The sequence below is a fragment of the Schistocerca piceifrons genome, chromosome 6 (genome assembly GCF_021461385.2).
Source record: "Schistocerca piceifrons isolate TAMUIC-IGC-003096 chromosome 6, iqSchPice1.1, whole genome shotgun sequence".
NCBI lineage: Eukaryota > Metazoa > Arthropoda > Insecta > Orthoptera > Acrididae > Schistocerca > Schistocerca piceifrons.
This window is the reverse complement of record NC_060143.1, coordinates 73,100,851-73,124,533: the sequence shown is the minus strand read 5'-3', so window position 1 is coordinate 73,124,533 and position 23,683 is coordinate 73,100,851. Positions and strand designations below refer to the sequence as shown.

The 23,683-nt window shown below is 44.9% G+C and overlaps 1 protein-coding gene across 1 annotated transcript in view; it reads left to right on the top strand.

The window, feature by feature from the left end:
• Positions 1-22,890, top strand: part of LOC124803147 (potassium channel subfamily K member 13-like) — a 486,082-nt gene extending 463,192 nt beyond the window's left edge. The window contains exons 6-9 of the mRNA XM_047264327.1: positions 4,659-4,889; positions 21,697-21,782; positions 21,879-21,971; positions 22,731-22,890. Coding sequence (XP_047120283.1) covers positions 4,659-4,889; positions 21,697-21,782; positions 21,879-21,971; positions 22,731-22,890 — 570 coding nt within the window. The remainder of the gene's footprint in view (positions 1-4,658; positions 4,890-21,696; positions 21,783-21,878; positions 21,972-22,730) is intronic.
• The last annotated feature ends 793 nt before the right edge of the window (positions 22,891-23,683 follow it).

Sequence of the window (23,683 nt, the reverse complement as noted above, 5' to 3'; positions counted from 1 at the left end):
CTGGGGCATGGATGTGTGTGTTGTCGTTAGTTTAAGTTAAATTAAGTAGTGTAAAATCCTAGGGACCGATGACATTAGCAATTTGGCCCCAAAGGAACTTACCATAAATTTCCAAACTGCTCCATTAGTAAACAAGTACTGCGCTGTGTCATCACGTACATCTGACACAGTGAAAGAGTTATTACAACTGGAGAACGAAGTATGCCCTCAGACAACACAACCGTAACCGTTACAACAACAATTTCTGTCATTACAACTGAATAGCGAATACACCCTTTACCGGATTAAAAAACGCTCACAGGAAATTATGACATTAGAGAAAAATATTTGTTTTTGTGTCCCTTGCAACCTTCCAGAGTCTGTCGGTTTAAATAATTTTCATCCTGTATCGTCCAATCGTTACAAAACCGAACTTAATATCTTTGGGAACCAGGTAGCAGGGCTGTGTTGGCTAATGTTGGAAGCCCAGATAAATCAATCTCACAGACTTCAAGTCTGAAAAAGCTGCTGCTCTTTTCCACGAATCGTAATTTAGTTTGTAGACTCAACAAACACCCCTCCGATGTGATTGCATCTACGGTACGGCTGTGTGTATGTTTTTTGGCAGTTCTCAGTCAATTTACATCAAAATTTTTTTTATACTCTGGACAATAATTTGTCAGAAAGTCCACCAATTGTCCTGAAGTACATTATATCAGGTCAGGCCTATAGTATATCGCACGGTTACTCGAAATTGTACCCACCCAGATAGGAACTGCAGGCCACCGGAGAAAACAGAAAATTGCACGAAATTCCTTGTTTCTTGGAAACTTTTTGAAACGAACATATGTTAAAATTCTAGTTTTTGGTTCAAAGATAATTTGTAAAAATCAGACACAAAAACATCAAATTCGCAACCAGTGTACATAAAACTAAGCGGAAAACAGTCATCGGGCAACGCTAGACAAGTGAAAAATTAACGTTTTGAATAAGTTGATACAGTAACTTGATACAGTTTACTTTTGGACAATCCTCGAGACGTAGACTCCAAAAGGAAGTCATTCTCCTGCTTATGCGGGTGTGTTAAAGGAAGTTTACGTGGTAAATCAAATACTCCTATTAAACCGAATATAAAATGCTATAGCAGAACGTATTGCAGAAGAGTGTTGGACAACATCTTAAAAACAAAAACGGATAAACTAGGCAGCGAGCACGAGGATTTTACGTTTTATTTTAGGATACGCAAGAGCTGACCGCAGCCAAAATTAAGTTGTAAAACTCTGATTAGGGGAAAAACGGGTAATGGGTGTGCATCAGATAAACTGCTAAATCATACTGAAAAAGGTTTAAAAATAAAGTGCTATTGCCAAGCCGCAGGAAATCATAGTACTGAAAAAGGGCAGACGAAAGTGAGTGACCAAATCTGAGAACTCAACAAGCCTAATCCTTTAAGATATTGTTGTTGATGATGATGGTGATGGCCATTATACAGGACGGCTAAAGTGAACCTTGCCCTCCGGAGGTTGGCGGGAAACGTCGGTCCTAACACTGTGTAACGGTGGATCAACCAACTGATGAACATTTCCTAATGCGTAGTAGCGCGAGTTCGTTAAGTTTACATACCTGAAGAAAAGTAAAAGCCGAGGATCGTAATACGTCGGCATTACTCGGCAGAAATCAATTCGCGCAGAAGTCAATAGCGATGATAAAGATGGAGATCGCGTTTGATAATGTGTTCATATGATTTTCTTTTGATTCTTACTTTGATTTACATTTGCATGGATTTACAGCTGTATCCGTTGTTTTTCTGGCTTTCGTTCACTTAGCAATATTTTTTGGTATGTGGTTCATTTCAGATGGATTTCTGATAAGGTCTTCATTGTTTATGATGTGTTATCACAAAACGTAGAATTCGCATTGCCTACGTCGTATTTTTTTCGGCGCACCCCCATTGTTTGATTTCGGTAAAGTAGAGGGCGCCTGTCACATCACCTTTGACTATGTGAACACATACGGTACAGAAAGCCAACTATTTGAACATCTAATCAGCGTGGGTTATCCTATGTCAACTCTTATAAGCGCGTCTCTGTACTTAAAAGACTACTCGCAACCTAGTAGAACCGTTTTAACTGAAGGGCTTGTCAGCTTTTCAAGTGACAATACTGTATTTTGCTGTTTTTCTGTAGTCGTTCACAAACTATGTATAAAATATGAGTGTGCATGTGGGTGTATTGAATGATTTGACAAGTGAGATACTGGCTATAAATCTGTGCCTTTATAATCAGACAACTGCACACTTCCCGGCAAAAGACGTGAAGCACCCAAAAGTGGAGGGGGAAACGAAATGAAACTTCACGAATTGAGAGTGTATGTGGTGTCCTTGGAGTGATTACAAAATCTGCAACTCTAACGATGTAAACACCGCCGATGGTGTGTTTGGGTAGAAAGTTACATTGACATCTAACCAACTCTTCTGGGTACTTAAATTTTATTTCTCTGCCAGTGTACGTATGTTGATAGTTATATGAGATACTAGTGAGAGGAGCAATAGAGGAATTACTTCTCTGTGCAAATATTATTTTGGCGACTTCCACTTACATAATTACTTCAGTGGTCAACCCACGTCATGAAAGACTTAAAAAATTCGAGCTTTAGCAGATACTCGCCATATTCTTCGTCAGGAGATGATGAAGGACGACGGAAACACCTTGAAATCTCGAGTTTATGTAACAAGAGTACCGTCAAACCTGTTAATCATGGACCTTTGATAAGTCTTATCACTGTTGTAGGAGGGGGGTGTCCTGACTATCTGCTAGCGCCTTTTCATACGACGGCTCCTACTTCCCAAAAAAAAAGATGTTGTAGTTTTATGTGTATGTGTTATACCCGTAACATTAATCGCGTTTCAACTAAGCGAGCTTAGCGCAGTGGCTAAGATTCCCGGCTACCTCGGTCGCGGTATGGACTTAAACCTTGCATCTTTACCTTTTTAAATATTTTATTTATATAGAATATCATTAAGTAGCACATGGCGTCCGAAACCGTTCAAGAATAGTAGTTTTCGCCGTAGTAATCTCATTATTAAATCAATCATTACAATACACTAACCGGCCGCTGTGTCCGAGCGGTTCTAGGCACTTCAGTCCGGAACCGCGCTGCGGCTACGGTCGCAAGTTCGAATCCTGCCTCGGGCGTGGATGTGTCTGATGTCCTTAGGTTAGTTAGGTTTAAGCACTTCTAAGTCTAGCAGATTGATGACCTCAGATGTTAAGTCCCATAGTGCTTAGAGCCATTTGAAACATTTTGGAATATACGCTTTCTTCAAATATGATTTACATTTGTTACAGAATGGATAACAGAACCATCTTTCTCGCTATCGCTTGCTGCACTAGGACAGAATTCCACATTATATTTGTCACAAAAGCAACAGACATAAAAACTCGTTGACTACCACGCACATTTAATGAAAGCTATTGCCTTCCAGGCACATGAATTTTTCAGAAGCGAACCGGTAAAGACAGTTCGTTTAAACTCAGGAAGACCTGTCTTAGATCAATTTCGATGCAAATCACCCACCCGTATTTGATCATGCCTGTGAAAGCAGGTGCACCAAGCCGATGCAGAATTAAAGGAAGTGTTTTTATGGAATCGTTTCTCGAAGCGATTTCTCTGTTAGTCTTTAACAAGTCGGGAGCACTTTGATTTTTTCTGTGAACATTTTAAGCTGCTATAAAAATTAACGTCACAGTAGAGTCCATTTGGGTGGGATACTTTCTGTGGTGCAAGTGCATGCTTTTCTTCCATCTAAAATGATATGATCTTAAAATGCATGATCAGTCAGCATTCCCCACGAATAAATGATGTAAAGATCATAAAAGCTATTCGTGCAGCATTTTTGTGATCTTCTGTAATTCCCTGTAGGTCACAGCCACAATTTTTAATATATGACTGAAGTCGTCAACTCTTTTTCTGAGCAATCCAACTAAATTTCCCCACAGTTCTCGTAGACATAAGAAAACATAAGAAAATATTTCTCCTGAGGCAGTTATAGTACAATGTGCTGTGAAGGAATGACAAATCCTGTTAATATTTTTTGCTGCACGGAGACCGTTTTCGCTCCTTGTTCCGCACTGGGAAAAAAGCCCAAGGGGTGGATGTGAAACCGTATCGGCAGCGTGACGGAGGCCGGCCTTACCCTCTGCGCTAAGCTCGCTTAGTCGAAAAGCAACAAGTGTTACAGGTGTAGGAGGAACGCATAAAACTTCAATATTGGCTTTTTCGGGAAGTAGCGGCCGTAGCACGAAAAGCCGCTAGCCAGGCAATCACGACACGCCCTCTTATAACTGAACTAAGACTCATAAAAATCCGTGGTTAACAGGTCTGATGGTCCCTTCCCGAGGCATTGAAATCCAAGAGGGTTATGTAAAGTTTCATTTTCACCATCCTCACCTTAAAAAATACGAGCCTTTCTATCACTGGATGTATACACTCGAGTTTCACACACAGTAGCGTCATTCCCCATTCCCCGTGTGGTTTCTCACAGTAATATGCTTTCCAGTGAGTTCTTATAGGCTGTTTTTCCTGCTGTATGTTATAATCCAGAACACCCTTGCTAGCAGGCTTCGGTAGTGGTGGATCATATAACATCACCCGGTCATGCTGTCGTGCAGGGCTCACAGCGGCGGCGGCGCTCGTCCTCGGTGCGGGGGCGGCGTCGGTCGTCGGCGGGCCTCCCGCAGAACCTGCGCCGGCCGCCGCCACTGGCAGGCGTGCTGAGCCGGGGAGCGGCGCCAGTGCCCGTCTGCAGCGCCCCCACCGCCTCCAGCGCCTCCGACGCCGACTCTGACACAGAGGCGGGAACCTGCGGCGCGGGGCCACGCAGGCTCTCTGGGGAGCTCATCTCCATGAAGGTACGCCTCAACTCCTCTATCAACGCTCTATTGTAGTTGTACTCCCTCAACTCCATGAAGGCGTGGCTCAACTCCTCTATCAAGTCGCCACTCTACTTGTACTCCCTCATTTCCATGAAGGTGCATCTCAACTCTTCTATCAATGTCCTGCTGTGCTTGTACACCCTCGTCTCCATGAAAATGTGGCTCAATCCCTCTGTTAACACTCGACTGTATTGTACTCCCTCATTTCCATGAAGATGTGGTTCAATTCCTCTATCAACTCTCTACTGTACTTGCACACCCTCATTTTCAAGAAGGTGTGGCTCAACTTCTCTATCAACACTCTACTGCACCTGTAATTCCCCACTTCCCTGTGCCTTTTATCATCCTCATCCCACCATTTCTTTGTCCTCATTCTGAGCTTCTGTGCGACATCATCTTGGCTGAACACACTACAATATACAGGGTGTTTCACTAAATGTGTTTGCCTCTGTAAGTTACGAAGTAATAGGCGACGGAAATATTTATTGCGGTAGGTCACCATAAGAAACATCACACTGTCTGCGGAGCTATAAACATAGTTTATTGTGTTATTATCCAGAGAGTTACAGCAAAAAGATACAATTCTTTAAATGGAACAATAGTTGTTTCTATCATGCACTGGAATCAGTAACACCATCTGTGTATTCATCATTTTAAATTAGTTTCCTATCACTTTTAGTTTGGGAGGTACAACCCTTGAAAGTTTCAGGGGCACATACCACACACGCTACACGTAACGCAATCCGCCTTCTAAACGAGGTGCGGCCGATTTGTTACAACGCCGGTATCACGGAGCGAGAAGCTTCCTCAATGCGCTGTTAGACTGCCGACTGTCGCCGCACACGGTCGTATGCCCGACAGTTCCAGCCACCCAAACAAACGGGGCTCAATACACCACAGTTACTGACATCGGATGAAGATGGCATACACGAACAACGAGTACGTTGACGAGTTGCTGATGCTCGATCAGTGCCGACACGATGCCACTGAAGCAGTCACGGCGCACGGCGTGAGATATCCTAGGCGAAGAGCTCCGGCAGCCATTACGTTCTTACGTGCCGAACGACGACTTCGGGAAACAGGCAGCTTGGTAATGCGCCGCAGTAACAGACGAAGAACTGCAACAAGTCAGGAGACGGAGGTGTTTGTTTTAGCTGAAGTACACCACGATACTCACGTCAGATTACGAGCCGTTGCTGCAGTTGCTGGTGTCAGTCTCACATCTGTGTGGCGTATGGCATACGGCCACAGGTTTCACCCGTACCGCCTGTCACTGATCCAGGAGCTGCATGGGAACAATTTCCGTGCGAGAGTTACATTCTTGGAATGGGCCATGCGTAATTTCACGGTGGAGTCTTTACGAGATATTATGTTCTCTGATGAGTCCGCCCGCATCTCGTGGTCGTGCGGCAGCGTTCTCGCTTCCCACACCCGGGTTCCCGGGTTCGATTCCCGGCGGGGTCAGGGATTTTCTCTGCCTCGTGATGGCTGTGTGTTGTGTGCTGTCCTTAGGTTAGTTAGGTTTAAGTAGTTCTAAGTTCTAGGGGACTGATGACCATAGATGTTAAGTCCCATAGTACTCAGAGCCATTTGAACCATCTGATGAGTCCTGGTTCACAAATTATGGTGCAGTGAATCGCCATAACGTGCACTACTGGGCCGCAGACAATCCTCTGTGGTTACGACCTGTCGACCGTCAACGTAGGTGGTCTATTAATGTATGGTGTGGAAACCTTGGGGATGAAATTACCGGTCCACACTACTTCCCAGGTACAGTGACAACTGAGTTATATCGCGCGTTTATAGTCCACAGTTTAAATGGTCTCCTTGATCATGTGTGTCTACACAGTGTCCATATGTGGATGCAGCACGATGGGTCACCCAGCCCATTCTGCGCGTGCTGTTGTGGAACAACTAAACAACAGGTTTGGAGGAAGGTGGTTGGGGAGCCATGGTCCTCATTCATTGCCCGCAAGGTCGCCCGATTTAACACCATTAGATTTCTTTCTGTGGGGATATTTAAAGGATCCTGTTTATGTCACTGAGCCCACATCCCCAGATGATCTAAAACGGGGCATCGCATTATGGATTCAGGAACATGGACACACAATTGAATATCTCATTTAAATGAACTTCCCACCGCCAGAACATCCATCACCCACCACACAGCCATCTATTAGGTACAGCGTGTGGTATGTGCCCCTGAAACTTTGAAGGGTTGTGGCTCCCAAACTATAAGTGACAGGAGTGTAATTTAAATTTATGTATACACAGCTAGTGTTTCTGATTTCAGTGCATGATAGAGACAACTATTGTTCCATTTAAAAATTGTATCTTTTTGTTGTGTCCCTATTTGGATAATAACGCAATAAACTATGTTCATAGCCCTGCAGGCAGTGTTACGTTTCTTATGGTGACCTACCGCAATAAATATTTCCGTCGCATATTACTTCGTAACTTGCAAATGCAAACACATTTAGTGAAACACCCTGTATAGCCTTACTAGGAAGAAAGTGAGATGAAAGTGAGAACAAGGAGATGGAACAGTAAGTATCAATTAATCAGTATCCGTTTTTCTGATAAAAAAATTGAAACAGTGCTTTTTGCTGCTGATGCCAACAAAGCTGTAACAACAGAAGGAGCAACAAATGAAATTTTGTAAAGTATTATAGATTGGTTCTCGGTAAGTAGTCTATCACTTAACTTAGAAGAAAAACAGACTTCATTCAATGATGTATACTATCTCATCAAATTAGCTGGGAAGCTGTTAGTGGACATCAATATGGGGTGTCTCCAATCTTTGCCTTTATGACGGCACCAACTTTGCCAGGGGCACTTTCAGTGAGGTGTCTTAATGTCTGTGGGGGAATGGTACCCCATTCTCCTTCAAGAGCAGAAACCAGAGAAAGTGGTCTTGTTCGACACTGGGTTCTCGAGAGAAGTCGACGATCTCACTCATCCAAAAGGCGTTCCATTCGGTTCATGTGGGAGCTCTGGGCAGCTCGGCCCTTTTGAGGAGTGTTACTGTCCACAAGCCATTGCCTGACAGATGCTGCTTTTTGACAATGTATCTCGTCATGCTGATACAAACGATCAACGTCTCCGAACTATTCGTCTACTTCTACACAGTCCACAGTGCTATAAAATGTGTTCATATTTTCCCAAATGTAGAGTTTTCTTAAGTTCAATAAGGGGACCGCAGGCATTCACCAATCCCAAACTCTCCCATCTGATCACTACACGCTATAGCGTGATTATTCGCTCCAAATCACTCATTTCCAGTTATTCACTGTCCAGTGCCGTCGCCCTTGACACCACCTCAAGCGTCATTTAGTACTGATTACAGAACTGTGTGGCTTATGAGAGGACGCTCGACCATCGTACTAATATGGACTGGAGGCGTACTCTTTGACGAAAACACACTGCCGCTGAAAAAGACTAATACAAGTGTCCTACTAGTATGGATGCATGGGTTTCAGAGTGCAACACACACGATGAGAGTAATACAGAATAGTGAATAGTAAAATATATTACTGAACTTTAGTAATGTCGGTTACAGAAATTGTAGAATGCAGCTTTAGCCTATCTGTCCCGCGTTGACTTCAGTTCCATGCCCAGAAAGTAAGTTCCGATCGGTCGCGAAATGGAAACCATAGTGAAAACCAGAAACGTTTTATTTGTAACTCTTAGGTACACCTTCCACCCATTTCTCTACATACTCGCCTTTCCAACTTCGAGCGTTGTCGTAGTGTTGTACCAACTTTTCTATATCTTCGTCATAGAAAGCAGCCATCTCTGCTTTTGGCCAGTTATCTGCACTGATCTGCAGCAAATTGTCTGTGGAATAATTTAATCTTCATAGCCAGCGGTTCCTGTGAGCAGAGATGAGACTCAGGGGGAGCCAGTTACGGACTGTATTGTGGGTGATCAAACACTTGTCATCGGAAACGCTGTAGGAGCGTCTTCAATGGCCCTGCAGTGTGCAGGCGAGAATTGTTATGAAGAAGTAACTGCTCGACAGTTGTGTTATGTGGTCTGCATGACATCAGGCGAAATCTCTAACCAGGCCCTCATACTTGGCGGGAGACGCTATTCCTACGCATCTTTACGTGCTCACTGTTCACTCAAAACCAAAAAGAGTGACGCAACACGATCGACCGGCATACTAGAGACACTGCCCAACACATCTGTGCAAAGCTTCATCGGATTTTCCAAGTGGTTTCCATTTCGCGACCGATCGGAATTTACTTTCTAGACGATCCTCATATATAATATTCTCTGAACTAAAGTCGGAAGAAAACTAATCTTCTTTCTCCATATACTGTTCAAAGAACTGTTCCAAACTCACAGTACTTAGTTAAATCTGTACCAGGCGGTCTCCGTCCATATGCGATAATGCTATTGACCGTTCTGTTGTGTGAAGGTTAACCACAGTAAATCTATTGGCCACTGCTTCCATCTCACTCGTCGACTAGAAGACACGACGAACGTTCTGCAGGAACCCCCTGGCAAGACTGACCTACAACTTGCAGTTCGCATCTTCTGCTTGTGTACGGATACTTAAGAGCGCATCTTTCTTCCTGGTGGCACTGCCGTTCCAAGGGACGTGATTCTCGCGGGCGGCGTGATTTGTTTGCGCACAGCGATTTCCCTAGTGCGGACGCACGTCCACGGTACTTTTGGTGCCAAATGTCGCAATTTCTCTCATGTGTTATCTAAGTACACTAAATGTACCCCCTTATTTTTAACTCCCTCCGCAGGGACATTGTGATAACTGGACTCCTAGTAGCAGTTCGGAAATCATGAGTGATTCCTTCCGCTGATTTCATGTGATATCATCACCCAGCCTCCGTAGTGGCCGACGGTTTCTGCCCGTCATTACTTGTGGCTTGCCTGATCTTCATGTGACTGTGGCCGTTCTTTCGCGTTTGAACTTCACGGTCACATCAGCAGCAGCCGACTTGGGCTGGTTTAGACGGAATTAAACGTACCTGTTGCATTTGTTACTCAGATGACATGCGATGACCAGTGCACATTCGAAGTCACACAGCTCTCCTAGCCTACTCATTCAGCTGTCACTGCTTGTCTCCTCACAACACAGAACTCCCTGTCGTGGGCTCGCCTCGTGATATAATACTGAATTCGGTATTACGAAATCACACTGCTTATGTTATTTTATTATTATTATTTAGTGTATACCTAGCACAGACATATCACAAAATTAAATTACATGTACGATACTGGCCATTAAAATTGCTACACCAAGAAGAAATGCAGATGATAAACTGGTATTCATCGGACAAATATATTATACTAGAACTGACATGTGATTACATTTTCACGCTATTTGGGTGCGTAGATCCTGAGAAAACAGTACCCAGAACAACTACCTCTGGCCGTAATAACGGCCTTGATACGCCTGGTCATTGAGTCAAACAGAGCTTGGATGGCGGGTACAGGTACAGCTGCCCATGCAGCTTCAACACGATACCACAGTTCATCAAGAGTACTGACTGGCGTATTGTGATGAGCCAGTTGCTCGACCACCATTGACCAGACGTTTTCAATTGGTGAGACATCTGGAGAATGTGCTGGCCAGGGCAGCAGTCGAACGTTTTCTGTATCCAGGATGGCCTGTACAGGACCTGCAACATGCGGTCGTGCATTATCTTGCTGAAATGTAGGGTTTCGCAGGGATCGAATGAAGGGTAGAGCCACGGGTCGTAACACATCTGAAATGTAACGTCCACTGTTCAAAGTGCCATCAATGCAAACAAGAGATGACCGAGACGTGTAACCAATGGCACCCCATTCCATCACGCCGGATGATTCGCCAGTATGGCGATGACGAATACACGCTTCCAATGTGCGTTCACCGCGATTTCGCCAAACACGGATGCGACCATCATGACGCTGTAAACAGAACCTGGATTCATCCGAAAAAATGACGTTTTCCTATTCGTGCACCCGCGTTAGTCGTTGAGTACACCATCGCAGGCGCTCCTGTCTGTGATGCAGCGTCAAGGGTAACCACAGCCATGGTCTCCGAGCTGATAGTCTATGCTGCTGCAAGCGTCGTCGAACTGTTCGTGCAGATGGTTGTTGTCTTTTAAACGTCCCCATCTGTTGACTCAGAGATCGAGACGTGGCTGCACGATCCGTTACAGCCAAGCGGATAAGATGCCTGTCATCTCGACTGCTAGTGATACGAGGCCGTTGGGATCCTGCACGGCGTTTCGTATTACCCTCCTGAACCCACCGATTCCATATTCTGCTGACAGTCATTAGATATTGACCAACGTGAGCAGCAATGTCGTGATACGATAAACCGCAGTCGCGATAGGCTAAATCCGACCTTTATCAAAGTCGGAAACGTGATGGTACGCGTTTCTGCTCCTTACACGCGGCATCACAACAACGTTTCACGAGGCAACGCCGATGAACTGCTGTTGGTGTATGAGAAATCGGTTGGAAACTTTCATATGTCGGCACGTTGTAGGTGTCGCCACCGGCGCCAACCTCGTGTGAATGCTCTGAAAAGTTAATCATTTGCATATCACAGCATCTTCATCCTGTTGGTTAAATTTCGCGTCTGTAGCACGTCGTCTTCGTGGTGTAGCAATTTTAATGGCCAGTAGTGTACATATGTACATTTTGACGCACAAGAAACTTAAGTTTGTCTTCACAACTGAATATCCAGTCCTTCAATCCAGCGCACTGCATATGGAGTTGTTAGGAGGAAGTCCTCTTCAGCCCCGTTATAGGCTCGAATGCTGCATTCACTGACAATGTGGTGAAAAGTCTGGTATGGAGCCCCGCAGTCACAGGCTGCATTAGGCAGCTTCTTCCACCTAAAGAGAGCATCCCTGCATCGGCCATTGCCGGTACGATTTCTGTTAAGAGTAGTCCAAGTCTTGCGTGGTAGGTCGAATCCACTTGCAAGAAGCTGAGAAGATGTTATACAGGCGCACATCTGCCACTGCTTCCCACCGACCTTTCCATTCTTCAAGAGGTTTGAAATCGTTATAAACCATGTCAGCAGGTCGCACAGAGTTGGATGGCGTGATTTCAATCTCTTACGATTTAAAAGTGGCAGGTCGCTATGCACGGGTAGGTTAGAATTCCTGGAGATCTTTTGGAATTCTCTCATAAGGGCAGTACGTCTGCGTAGATCAGGAGGCATTATACCGGTTAACAGCGGAAGCCAATAAACAGGTGTAGATCTGATTGCGCCAGATGTTATGCGCATTGTCATATTCATCTGGGTGTCAACAATCCTTGTATGATGATTGTTCATCCAAACAGGTACACAATACTCAGCACTTGCGTACATCAAGCCCAGAGCTGAAGATCGCAGGGTGGTTGCTGAAGATCCCCAGGTAGTTCCGCATAACTTATGCAGGATGTTGTTTCGAGTCCTCAACTTTTGAGCTAAGTTAAGAAGGTGTTGTTTGAAGCATAGTGTACCGTCCAGGGTGACACCAAGATATTTTGCGTTCCGATTATGACGAAGAATTCTGCCTCTGGTACTTACTTCCAGTTTTACGTTCGCCAACCGATTATTTAAATGGAAGCAATCCACCTCTGTTTTACTCACACTGGGTTTGAGTCTCCAGATTTTGAAGTAATTATCTAATGGAGACAGGTCATTGATTAGAATCTTTTATGTTGTCTTCATTTCCTGGTGTCGTACGGCTAGAGCCAGGTCATCGGCTTAGCAGTATTTTCTGGACGAAGTGTCAGGTAGATCAGATAGATATAGGTTGAACAGTAATGATGAGATAATTGATCCTTGAGGCAGTCCGTTGTTCAGCTTCCTCTCCTTACTTATGTTGCTTCCAGTGATTACCTGGAACTTTCGATCGCTTAGCATGCTGTTAATTAGTCGAGACATTGTGCTGCGGGGTATGATGCGGAGAAATTTGTAGATAAGGATTTCCTTCCACACAGTGTCGAAGGCGGCAGTTAGATCAACAAACGCCACGGATGTTTTCTGCTTCATTTGGTATCTTGACTCTATGAAGAATGTGAGAGACTTGGTCGCAGCAGCTACGCCCTGGTCTGAAGCCTACCTGATCAACTGGAACGTTCTCTAGGATAGAGCTACTCTGCTATATAATAGCCTTTCAGAAGCTCGTAGCAGCAGCTAAGTAGGGCAATGTTGCGATAGCTATCAGCCATGTTGCTGGATTTGCCAGGTTTCAGAACAGATATTATCTCCGCCTTTTTAAACTCCAATGGAAGCTCACCAGTCAGCAAGATGTCAGTGAAGAATTATGCCAGCCATTTCTTAGATTTTGCTCCCATAAGGATCAGGATTTCTGGATGGATACCATCGAATCCAGATGCTTTAAGAGGTTTGAGGTCCCTCAGTCCAGGAGCAATGTCTGAAACTGTGAAGGGATGGGTATACTCAGATAAGGGATATGCCGTCTTTTTCAGGTCACGAAGCTGTCATCTGATACGTCTTGTATTTTTCTTGTCAGGAGGCACACTTGAGGTACTAATGATGTGGGAAGCAATTTGGTTTGGTGTTACATCGGAATTTTTTCTGCTTGCCGGTGCACCTCCGCCCAGTTTTCTCAGAAGACTCCATGCTTTCCTGCTCGAGTAGGTAAAGTCCATATTTTCGGCTATTTCTGCCCATTTCTGCCTCCGAGACTTGTCCAAGCTTATGTTATTAAGAAGTACGATGCAGTGTTCCTTCGGACAGCACGCATTTCCGAAGAAACATTGGATCGTACTATTTAATAACACAGGAATTGTGATTTCGTACTTATTGGTCGATACCAGGCCCTCGACTCTGGACGGGAATGTACGCAACACCGAGTGCAGGTTATGACACAGGGAAGACGATATGGGGAACTTTAGGTCTATCCGTTGATACCTCGCAACAAGGGTTGGCATAAATTTAAGGAAAAATACGTGAAAGATGCACCCACATATTTGCTGTTTATATATAGAGTACACTTTATTGCTTAACAACTATTATAATTACAATTTAAAGGCCTTGTAAAAAGAATAACAACGCTCACAATAATTTAGGGAACTTGAACAGGATGAATTCAATAATAAATTTTTTTAACTATTTATACAGTTAAAAACAGAACTTGAACCCAAATACAGACAGCCCCCAAATAAAAGTAAGAAGGCACACGAATTAGGTGTGGCTAACATCGGGTTGAACAAACTGAGTTTTATGGGGGAAATTATTTACAAATGACTGCCACTAATTATACTAACAATTCCCAAGCATGGATAACACATTAAACAAATAGAGATCGCCCATCCAAAATACGGAAAGGATAAAAATATGGTTCAAATGGCTGTGAGCACTATGGGACTCAACTGCTTAGGTCAGAAGTCCCCTAGAACTTAGAACTACTTAAACCTAACTAACCTAAGGACATCACACACATCCATGCCCGAGGCAGGATTCGAACCTGCGACCGGAGCGGTCGCGCGGTTCCAGACTGAAGCGCCTAGAACCGCTCGGCCACACTGGTCGGCTCGGAAAGGATAACAAATGGTTCAAATGGCTATGAGCACTATGGGACTTAACATCTGTGGTCACCAGTCCCCTAGAACTTAAAACTACTTAAACCTAACTAACTTCAGGACATCACACACACCCATGCGCTAGGCAGGATTCGAACATGCGACCGTAGCGGTCACGCGGTTCCAGACTGAAGCACCTAGAACCACACGGCCACACCGGCCGGCAAAGGATAACAACTCACCCTACTGATTGTGGTGTTGGCAAGCCCTTAACAATATATAGCCCTTAATAAAATCCCTTAGGCAAAAATATACACAATCCCCCAAAAATACAACCATAGCGGGGAAGGCATACAATTCAAATGTGACTCCCAGCTGGTAGACAACAGCAGAAAAATTAAGAATTATCCTTAAATAAATACACAGTCCCCCAAAATACAAGATAAGCTGGGAAGACACACAATTTAAATGAGACTCCCAATTCATACACACCTGCAGAAACATTGAGAATGAGCCTTATATAAATAGACACCCCCCACCCCCCAAATACAAGATAACCTGGGAAGACATGCAAGTTAAATGTGACTCGAGACTGGTACACAATGCACCAAAATATGAGATAAGCTAGCAAATACAACAGGCGGCTATCACAGATAACAAGCAGGCAGGTTTTGCAATAATGGGAGTTAACTAATTATGGATAAAAAGAAAATCTCAGCGCCACGCGGGGTAGCCGTGCGGTCTAGGGCGTCTTGTCACGGTCCGCACAGCTTCCTCCCCCCCCCCCCCCTCACCACCGTCGGAGGTTCGAGTCCTCCTTCGGGCATGGGTGTGTGTGTCGTCCTTAGCGTAAGTTAGTTTAAGTTAGATTACGTAGTGTATAAGCTTAGGGTCCGATGACCTCAGTAGTTTGGTCCTATAAAACCTTACCACCAATTTCCAAATTTCCAAAATCTCAACAGTTCATATTCATAAGTAAAATGCCTTACAGACTAACACGCTCCAGAAGTAGCAGTAAGGGTGCAAGGCTTAAATAAGTAGTTGAAGAGCAGGTATAGCGAGGACGAGCTTCGGCCTTGCAAAACACGCTTCAAAGCATAAGTGTTTATTGGATTCACAGATTGGGTGCATTAGGAGTTCCCTATCAACTGGCGACAAACACGCGATGGCGTGTATTAAAGGATCAACTTAAGTTAACCCAACATGATGCTGCTGGTAGAGCACCAAATTGCTGGCCTATCTAGACATCAACTCAGTTTATAACAGAGGATACCACTACACCTGCACAGAATATGGCCTTGAACGATAAATTACCATCAGTTACACTGACCGATGAAAATATGCGTAATCACTCGAAGGCGCGTTAATATAACAGGTCTAATTCTATATTAGAACAGAGGTGGCCTTGCGATAACAAGTACCAGCAAAAAGCAATACTGAACTGCACTCACGTGTGTAGGAGCCGTGACTTCCAGGATTCCAAGCGAGGATGTTATTGCCTCCTATTTTGGAGGTGTTGTGAAATTTAAGCTTGCAGAGTAGACTGGGGAACATGCCGACCAGGTTTCACGCTTTGTCCACTGCTCTTCCGCAACTCGCCGCTACCAGTCTTTACTCCAGCCGGCAAGGTTTGCCTCCAATCGATTTAACCACTCGGCTTCTCGAGGCCCGTACCGAACAGCAGGAGTCCCCAAAAATCAACAACTTGCTAGCCACGTGCCTTCCAGCTAACCAACTGTAAGTACCAGGGGCCGTCAAACCAACAACACACGCCTTGACCAGAGACCGTACCTTCCGAGATATGATCAGATCGATATCGGCAACCCAAGTAGTTAGTGGCGCCAGCGAAGTGTCATGCCCGACAAAATTAAAGCCGCCACGGTTCATCCGTGATTGGTGCACGGATAGCCGAAGCGGTTTAGGTGACAGCTTTATGCCAGGAATCGCCTAAACCACTAAACTCGGGTAGAGTCTCGGTTTAGTACATATCTTCCTTGGCGTTATTCCAATATACAGTCAAAGGTGGTTATTATTCGTCACCGCGAATTCATTACCTGTAATTCCATATTACATAGCGGTATTAGATACTTTCGACGAGTTGGTGCACAGGGCAAGACAAATCATCATCATAACTATACAGCAAGGAGGAAAGGAAATATGTAGAACTGATTGTTCAGAATTACTGGGTATGTAGACAGATTGGAACTCGAACTGAAAATCTCGCATTATATATCACCTAGAACGCCTGAGTTCGGTCCTCGTGTAACTGCCGATTTGGTATTGAAAGCGTTGGAAAATTAGATCACTGTGAGTATTGCACTGATTGATGTTAGACTCAATAATTTTCTGGTGAAACTCGTTACAAAGACAAAATTAATTCATTCTACAGAAACGTGGTTTGAAGATAATATCTGGTGCCCACCCTCGAACCTCATGCAGCCATTTCTTTCAAAGCTATTAAAGAAGAAAAAAGAGCTCTTTCAAAAATTAGGCTACTAAGAACATTCTCTCTATACATGCACTCTCTTACGAAATTTCTTGTGAAGAATCAGGCACAATTTGAAAATAATGGCAGCATTCGTAAACGTAGTTAATAACAAAAATAACTGTAAGGCATGTTTAAACACACTCCCAGCTGCTGTTAAAAATGCTTTATTTTCCATCGCCAGTCCGTTCATTGAAAATCCCCAGATGATCTTCATTATACAGTAAAACAGCAGTACATTAGTAAAAGTAGTTATTTTTAAAACTTAAGAACATTTAAAACATATAGAGAAAACTGTTACATTGGAACACAAATGACCTTGCTGAGTGTTTCGGTATATGTGAAAACGATTTCAGTAGTGTGTTGTTTTATGGCAAGCTTCATGATGGACTCATAATATGTGAAAATGTCACAGCAGCATTACGAAGGCGATCTACGCCAGCTATACATGGTACCTGTCCCCAGGCAAATGAGAAAAACTGGCGTACGTAAAGCTGGACTCAGAGCGACACAAAACAGGGAGACGGTGTAGAGATACGATTTGACACCAGCGTTACCGTCGAATGTAGTACATCGATTTGCAAGTATTTGTAAGTTAAGATAGTTTACAGTGTGGCAGAGCAACTTCTTATCAACCTAATACCCCTTAAATTACGCACAAAAAAATAAAAGAGGTACCATACAACTGTCTGTTGCAATATAGACTAATAAAAATGGTTCAAATGGCTCTGAGCACTATGCGTCTTAACTTCCGAGGTCATCAGTCGCCTAGAACTTAGAACTAATTAAACCTAACTAACCTAAGGACATCACACACATCCATGCCCGAGGCAGGATTCGAACCTGCGACCGTAGCGGTCGCGTGGTTCCAGACTGAAGCGCCTAGAACCGCTCGGCCACTCCGGCCGGCTCCGCAGCAGGCCGTTGCTACGGGTCCACATGTTGACCCAACGACATCATCAGTTACGAGTGCAGTCGGCAGTGGGTACGCAACCGTGGGACTCGATCGTCAGTCAGTGGAAACGTATCAGCTCGTCGGGTGACATTTTTGCTACAATAGGTCGATGGTCGTCTCCACAAACGCCGTCATCGAGGTGAACGGGGGCTCGAAACGTGCAGCGCGGCACGGACGCAAGTTGGTGGGAGCGGTATTACGCTATGGAAGACATTCTCCTGTGGTTTGAAGGGTCTTGTGGTAATAATGGAAGACACGCTGAGAGCTGCGAACCACCTGTATCTCTTCATGCTTGATGTCTTCCCCGGCGGCGATGTTATCTTTCAGCAGTATAATCGTCCGTGTCTCGGATCCAGACGCTGCTACAATGGTTTGAGGAGCATTATAGTGAACTCACATTGATGTCTCGGCGACCAAATTCGACTGATAAAAATCTTACGGAACCCGTTTGGGTCGCTATCGGCCGCCTTCACCGCGTACGCAAATCCGCGGGCCGTATTTTACGCGAATTACGTGACCTGTGCATAGGCATCTAATGCCATATCCCTCCACAAACCTACCAATTAACTGCTCGATACCTGATACACAGTTTCCTTTTATCTATTTTCTTCAAGTCTTCGACCAGCCCTAGTCCCATTCCATTTACACAAGGTTGAATTATAGAATCACGTTTCTGGCCCAGCTGCAGTCATGAGCATTTTTTAAGAGGACATTATTGTGTCTTATCATTCAAAGCTTAAACAGCTGAAGAACATATGGAAGCACTGGGCGCACCCGTGAAAAGCTATTAATATCGAACAGGTGTAGCGGAAAGAGCGAGAAAGCCCTTGGACTTACAAAGCATAACGAGACAGCTCTCACAGATACTGGTGTAGCGTTTCGTAGAAAGGAGCCGACATGTAAAATGCTTACACAATGGTTAAGCGATGGCAATGATGTTCATTAAGACTTTGTATCCATATTACAAACAAGTGTAAAAGCAAACTGGCTTCTTCAAGTTATACTGGAGATAACAGTTATTCAGTTCTAAGCTAATTGAAAGAAAATGTAAGACAAAACTGTGGAAGGGAAGGTAGATAAAAGTGTGGCATACAAAATAAATTAAAGACCGAAATCCCACAGTGAACGGCTTTCCTCTACAAGCTAGACAAATGATAACGTCTCCGATCAGTCAATTTGTGTCAACGACGTGTTGATTGCACGCAGCACAGAAAGAAATGCACAGAACGTGACGTCTTTCCTGCTAAAAAATCACACGTGCGAGTGAATACTTCTGCTTGCATCGGTTGCAACAGTAGACAGTTCGGCATATCGTGGCGTGCGGTCATAGCGTCGAGTATGATGCCTCGTAGCGGTGGTCAAACGCCAGAATTGTATCATGTATTTACTCGAACTGGAATCAGGCACTGTTATCCTTCCAGCGTTAAAAACAATTCAGATATATTAGCTACATTCTATACGCAGTAAAACATGCCGTAAAATACACCAAACATAAACTGGACTTCGACTACATTTTTCACTGCAAACTTTCCAAATTACAGGGTGACAATTATTGAACTACACGAAAAGAAGCGTAAATTACTCTCAAACTAGGACGTGCTCACACTTTATTCATCATGTAAACGTCACTACAGATATTCGGTTTAGGTTATGATATGTTCGATATGCCTGCCATCATTGGCAATGATGTCGCGCAGAGGAATAGAGAAATTCTGGATGATCCGCTGAAGTAACGGAACATCGATGCTGTCGATCACCTCCTGAATGGCTGTTTTCAGCTCAACATTGGTTTTAGTGTTTTTGCTGTACACTTTGTCTTTAATATAGCCCCACAAAAAGGTGTCGCGTGTATTCAGATCCGGAGAATAAGGCGGCCAATCGAGGGCCATGCCAGTGGCGTCTGGGTAACCCAGATACAGAATGCGGTCCCCAAAGTACTCCTGCAGTACATCAAACACTCCCCTGCTTCGTTGGGGTTGAACTCCGTCTTGCATGAACCACATTTTGTCGAAATCGGGGTCACTTTGGATAATGCGGATGAAATCATCTTCCAGAACCTTCACGTACCGTTCGGTAGTCGCCGTGCCATCAAGGGATATCGCACCGATTATTCCGTGACTGGACATTGCCCACGACACAGTCACCGGTTGAAAGTGAAGAGACTTCTCGATCGCAAAATGTGGATTCTCAGTTCCCCAAATGCGCTAATTTTACTTATTGACGAACCCATCCAAATGAAAGTGGGCTTCGTCGCTAAGCCAAATCATACAGAGCGTACTAAAGCCCATCTCGCTCCGAAGCAAACCATGCAGTTTGAATACCCTAACGCAAACTGTTTACAAATTATGACGATTTTATTTCGCATGGTTCAATAATTGTCACCCTGTGTATGCGCTATTCTGCAGTTTACTTTGAAATCACAATAACTACGGGCAATAACGAAAACGAAACCAATTCATTGTCAAGTTGTGGTATGTACCTATAAGAAGCGGTAAATTACCTTTTTTTATACAATAGCTTCCTCAAAACTGAATGAGAAAGGCTGCGTAACAGTTAACACTGGCGAATCCCTAAACAGTGGTTTCTATTATTTTTACGCTAAAATTAAAAGCTTTACTAAGAAACTGACGATAGAGAGGGATGTAGCTTTTCTTCGTCTGCATAAAACATTTTTTTAAGGCAAATTCGATGACCAGAAATTTCAATATCGCGTATCGTGCGATACGAGTTGCGTGGAGGGCCCAGCACTCCATCTCGCTCCGGGCTATGCAGCAGAGACATGTATTGGTATTGTACCCCTGTCGTCCCACTGTAAACCAGTGAAGACGCTCCCATTACGTTTCTATGCGCTTCGTTGACGCGCGTTGCTTCTGCATCTTATCCATACCATGTCGCATAGTTTATCTACATCTACATCTACATTTATACTCCGCAAGCCACCCAGCGGTGTGTGGCGGAGAGCACTTAACGTGCCACTGTCATTACCTCCGTTTCCTCTTCCAGTCGCGTACGGTTCGCGGGAAGAACGACTGCCAGAAAGCCTCCGTGCGCGCTCGAATCTCTCTAACTTTACATTCCTGATCTCCTCGGGAGGTATAAGTAGGGGGAAGCAATATATTTGATACCTCATCCAGAAACGCACCCTCTCGAAACCTGGACAGCAAGCTACACCGCGATGCAGAGCGCCTCTCTTGCAGAGTCTGCCACTTGAGTTTGCTAAACATCTCCGTAACGCTATCACGCTTACCAAATAACCCTGTGACGAAACGCGCCGCTCTTCTTTGGATCTCCTCTATCTCCTCTGTCAACTCGAACTGGTACGGATCCCACACTGATGAGCACTACTCAAGTATAGGTCGAACGAGTGTTTTGTAAGCCACCTGCTTTGTTGATGGACTACATTTTCTAAGGACTCTCCCAATGAATCTCAACCTGGCACCCGCCTTGCCCACTATTAATTTTATATGATCGTTCCACTTCAAATCGTTATCACCTCAGTGTAAACCACGCCTTAGCGAGCCGGTCGCACACAATCGATTACCATATACACACCATTTCACTGCCACGACTTAGGTAGAGTGAAGGGTTACCTTAAATCCTGGAGCCAGGGCTACAAAATCTACAACTCTACAAAATAAAGAATCTACGCTTCTAAGGGGGTGACTAATTTTTTGCCTGGAGATCTTATGCAGTAACTCTTAACGAGTGTGTTTGACATTCCAGTAGTGCAAGAAAGGATCGAGCATGCATACCGATTTAACTGTTTCTGCCTGCGTGATGAACTGCTGCTGGATAGACTGTGTGGGTCTGAGTACTGAGAACCTTTTGTCTCGACTTGCTTACAGGAGTTCCTGCGTGCCAACAAGGTGTCGCTGGCCGTGATGCAGAAGCAGCTTTACGAGACGGCGCAGATGTCGCGCGCTGGCTGCGTGCCGCAAATGAACAGCCACGGGCACAGTCACGGCCGCAACAACCCAGGGGGCGGCGGGGGCGGCAGCGGCGGCGGCACCGGCGGCTCCACCTCCAGCACCAGCGGCGGCGCCTCCTCCTCCGGTCGGTTCGTGCCCGGCACCGTGGGGCCGCTGGCCATGCTCAGCCAGAAGCTGGACACCAGCGGCAGGTAGTCCACACTTCACGGAGGCTCCAGGTCGAGCCTCACCTCCTCAACAAGGCGGCACGCCGCCTTTCTCTTTCGGCGCCAAGCTGGGCACAGTTGACTGGTAGACTTGACCACAGGGAAGGTCTAGATCAAGCATCACTAACTGGTCACGGCATTCAGACGTCGTTCCCACTCTCCATCAAACTGGATACCTGTGGCAGGTAGTCCAGATTTCATAGAAGATCGAGGTGGCGTCTCACCTCCTCAACACAGTGGACACTGTTGACTGGTAGACCTGACCACAGGATTTAGCATCATCAAGTGGATACAGCAAGCAGACGTCATTCATTTTAACCCTGAAGATGGACACCAGTGACAGCAGGTAGTCAAGACTCCACAGTTGGTCCAGGTCGCGCATCACCACCTCTACATAGTGGCATTTGGTCTTCCTCTTTCTCTCTCAAGTTGGACACTATCATGGGGAAGGTGTAGGTCAAGTAACATCATCTGAGGATCACATACAGACGTCACAGCTCCTCAGGCTGAAGACAGGCACTACCTTCTGGTAGGGTTGTATGAGGAATGGCCTAGACCAAAAATCCTGACTTGGACGGAGTACCATAGAGGCACTGTTCATTCTCTCAGCCAGAAGATGGACACATGTGATTTATACACGTGGTCATGGTGTTCTGGATACAAGGAGGAGCTGGAAACACATACCGGTGGATTGCAATAGCGTGTTGTGCTGATAACCCGAGTGCCGGTTAATTGTGTTCCCAGTAGTGCTCTGCCTGAAGGTGGATATGAGCGCGAGTTGGTACATGACTGTAGGATTGAAGTGGAACAGGTGCCTTCGACGTCAGATGTCCCCATTGCGTCGCCGTACACTGCACCAGCTGCATGTGCATGTCTTGCAATGTTAACTGGAAGGAAGATATAGATTGGCTGTCATATCTTGCATGCTCCATCACACAGCCACCATTCCAGCATAGTCTACAGCTGAAGATCAGCTGCTGGTTGTGAAAACTGTACGGATGACTGTGGGAAAAGTGCCGTCTCTTTGTCACTGGGATAGGGTATTCCCTGTTGAAGAGCAGTGTTGAGTTGATCTACGCCAGACACCATCACCTGGATGATGATGATAAAGTGACAGGGGACTGAGCGATTATTCTGCCACAGAAATATAATACGTCTTATAGGACGGAGAGTCATTTCATCAGGTGGTAATGGCACCCGTTAGGATCGTCGCCATCCTCAGTTACTGTCTAGTACTCAGCTACGAAAGTTCCCCCAACGAAGATAGACACAGCATTTTACAGCACACAGCTCTGCCCATTGTTAAAGTGAGACTAGGCACTTTAATTACCCTTGAACTGGAGATTTCTTGATGGTAGAGTAGTCCGCTACATGTATGTATCTGCAGTTTACAGTTTCTGTGAAGAGCACCTGCATCCAAAACAACCCTGATGTCGACACCTGTCGCAAGGCTTTTAATAGATGCTTCGTAGTTTGTGCAGAACTGACCAACAGCTGTTGCCGATAGAATGTGTATTACAAGTGTCAACTTGAAACCAGTTTTTGCTCTCACAATCTATGACTAATATTAATACGATTCGTCCTTGATTATTGTTTAACATTCCTCCTTCATTATTGACATTGCACTTGTGTCAGGAGGGGAACGCCCACTACAGCATTGGCGCTTTATATTGGGAAACTTCTACGAAATGGATGTA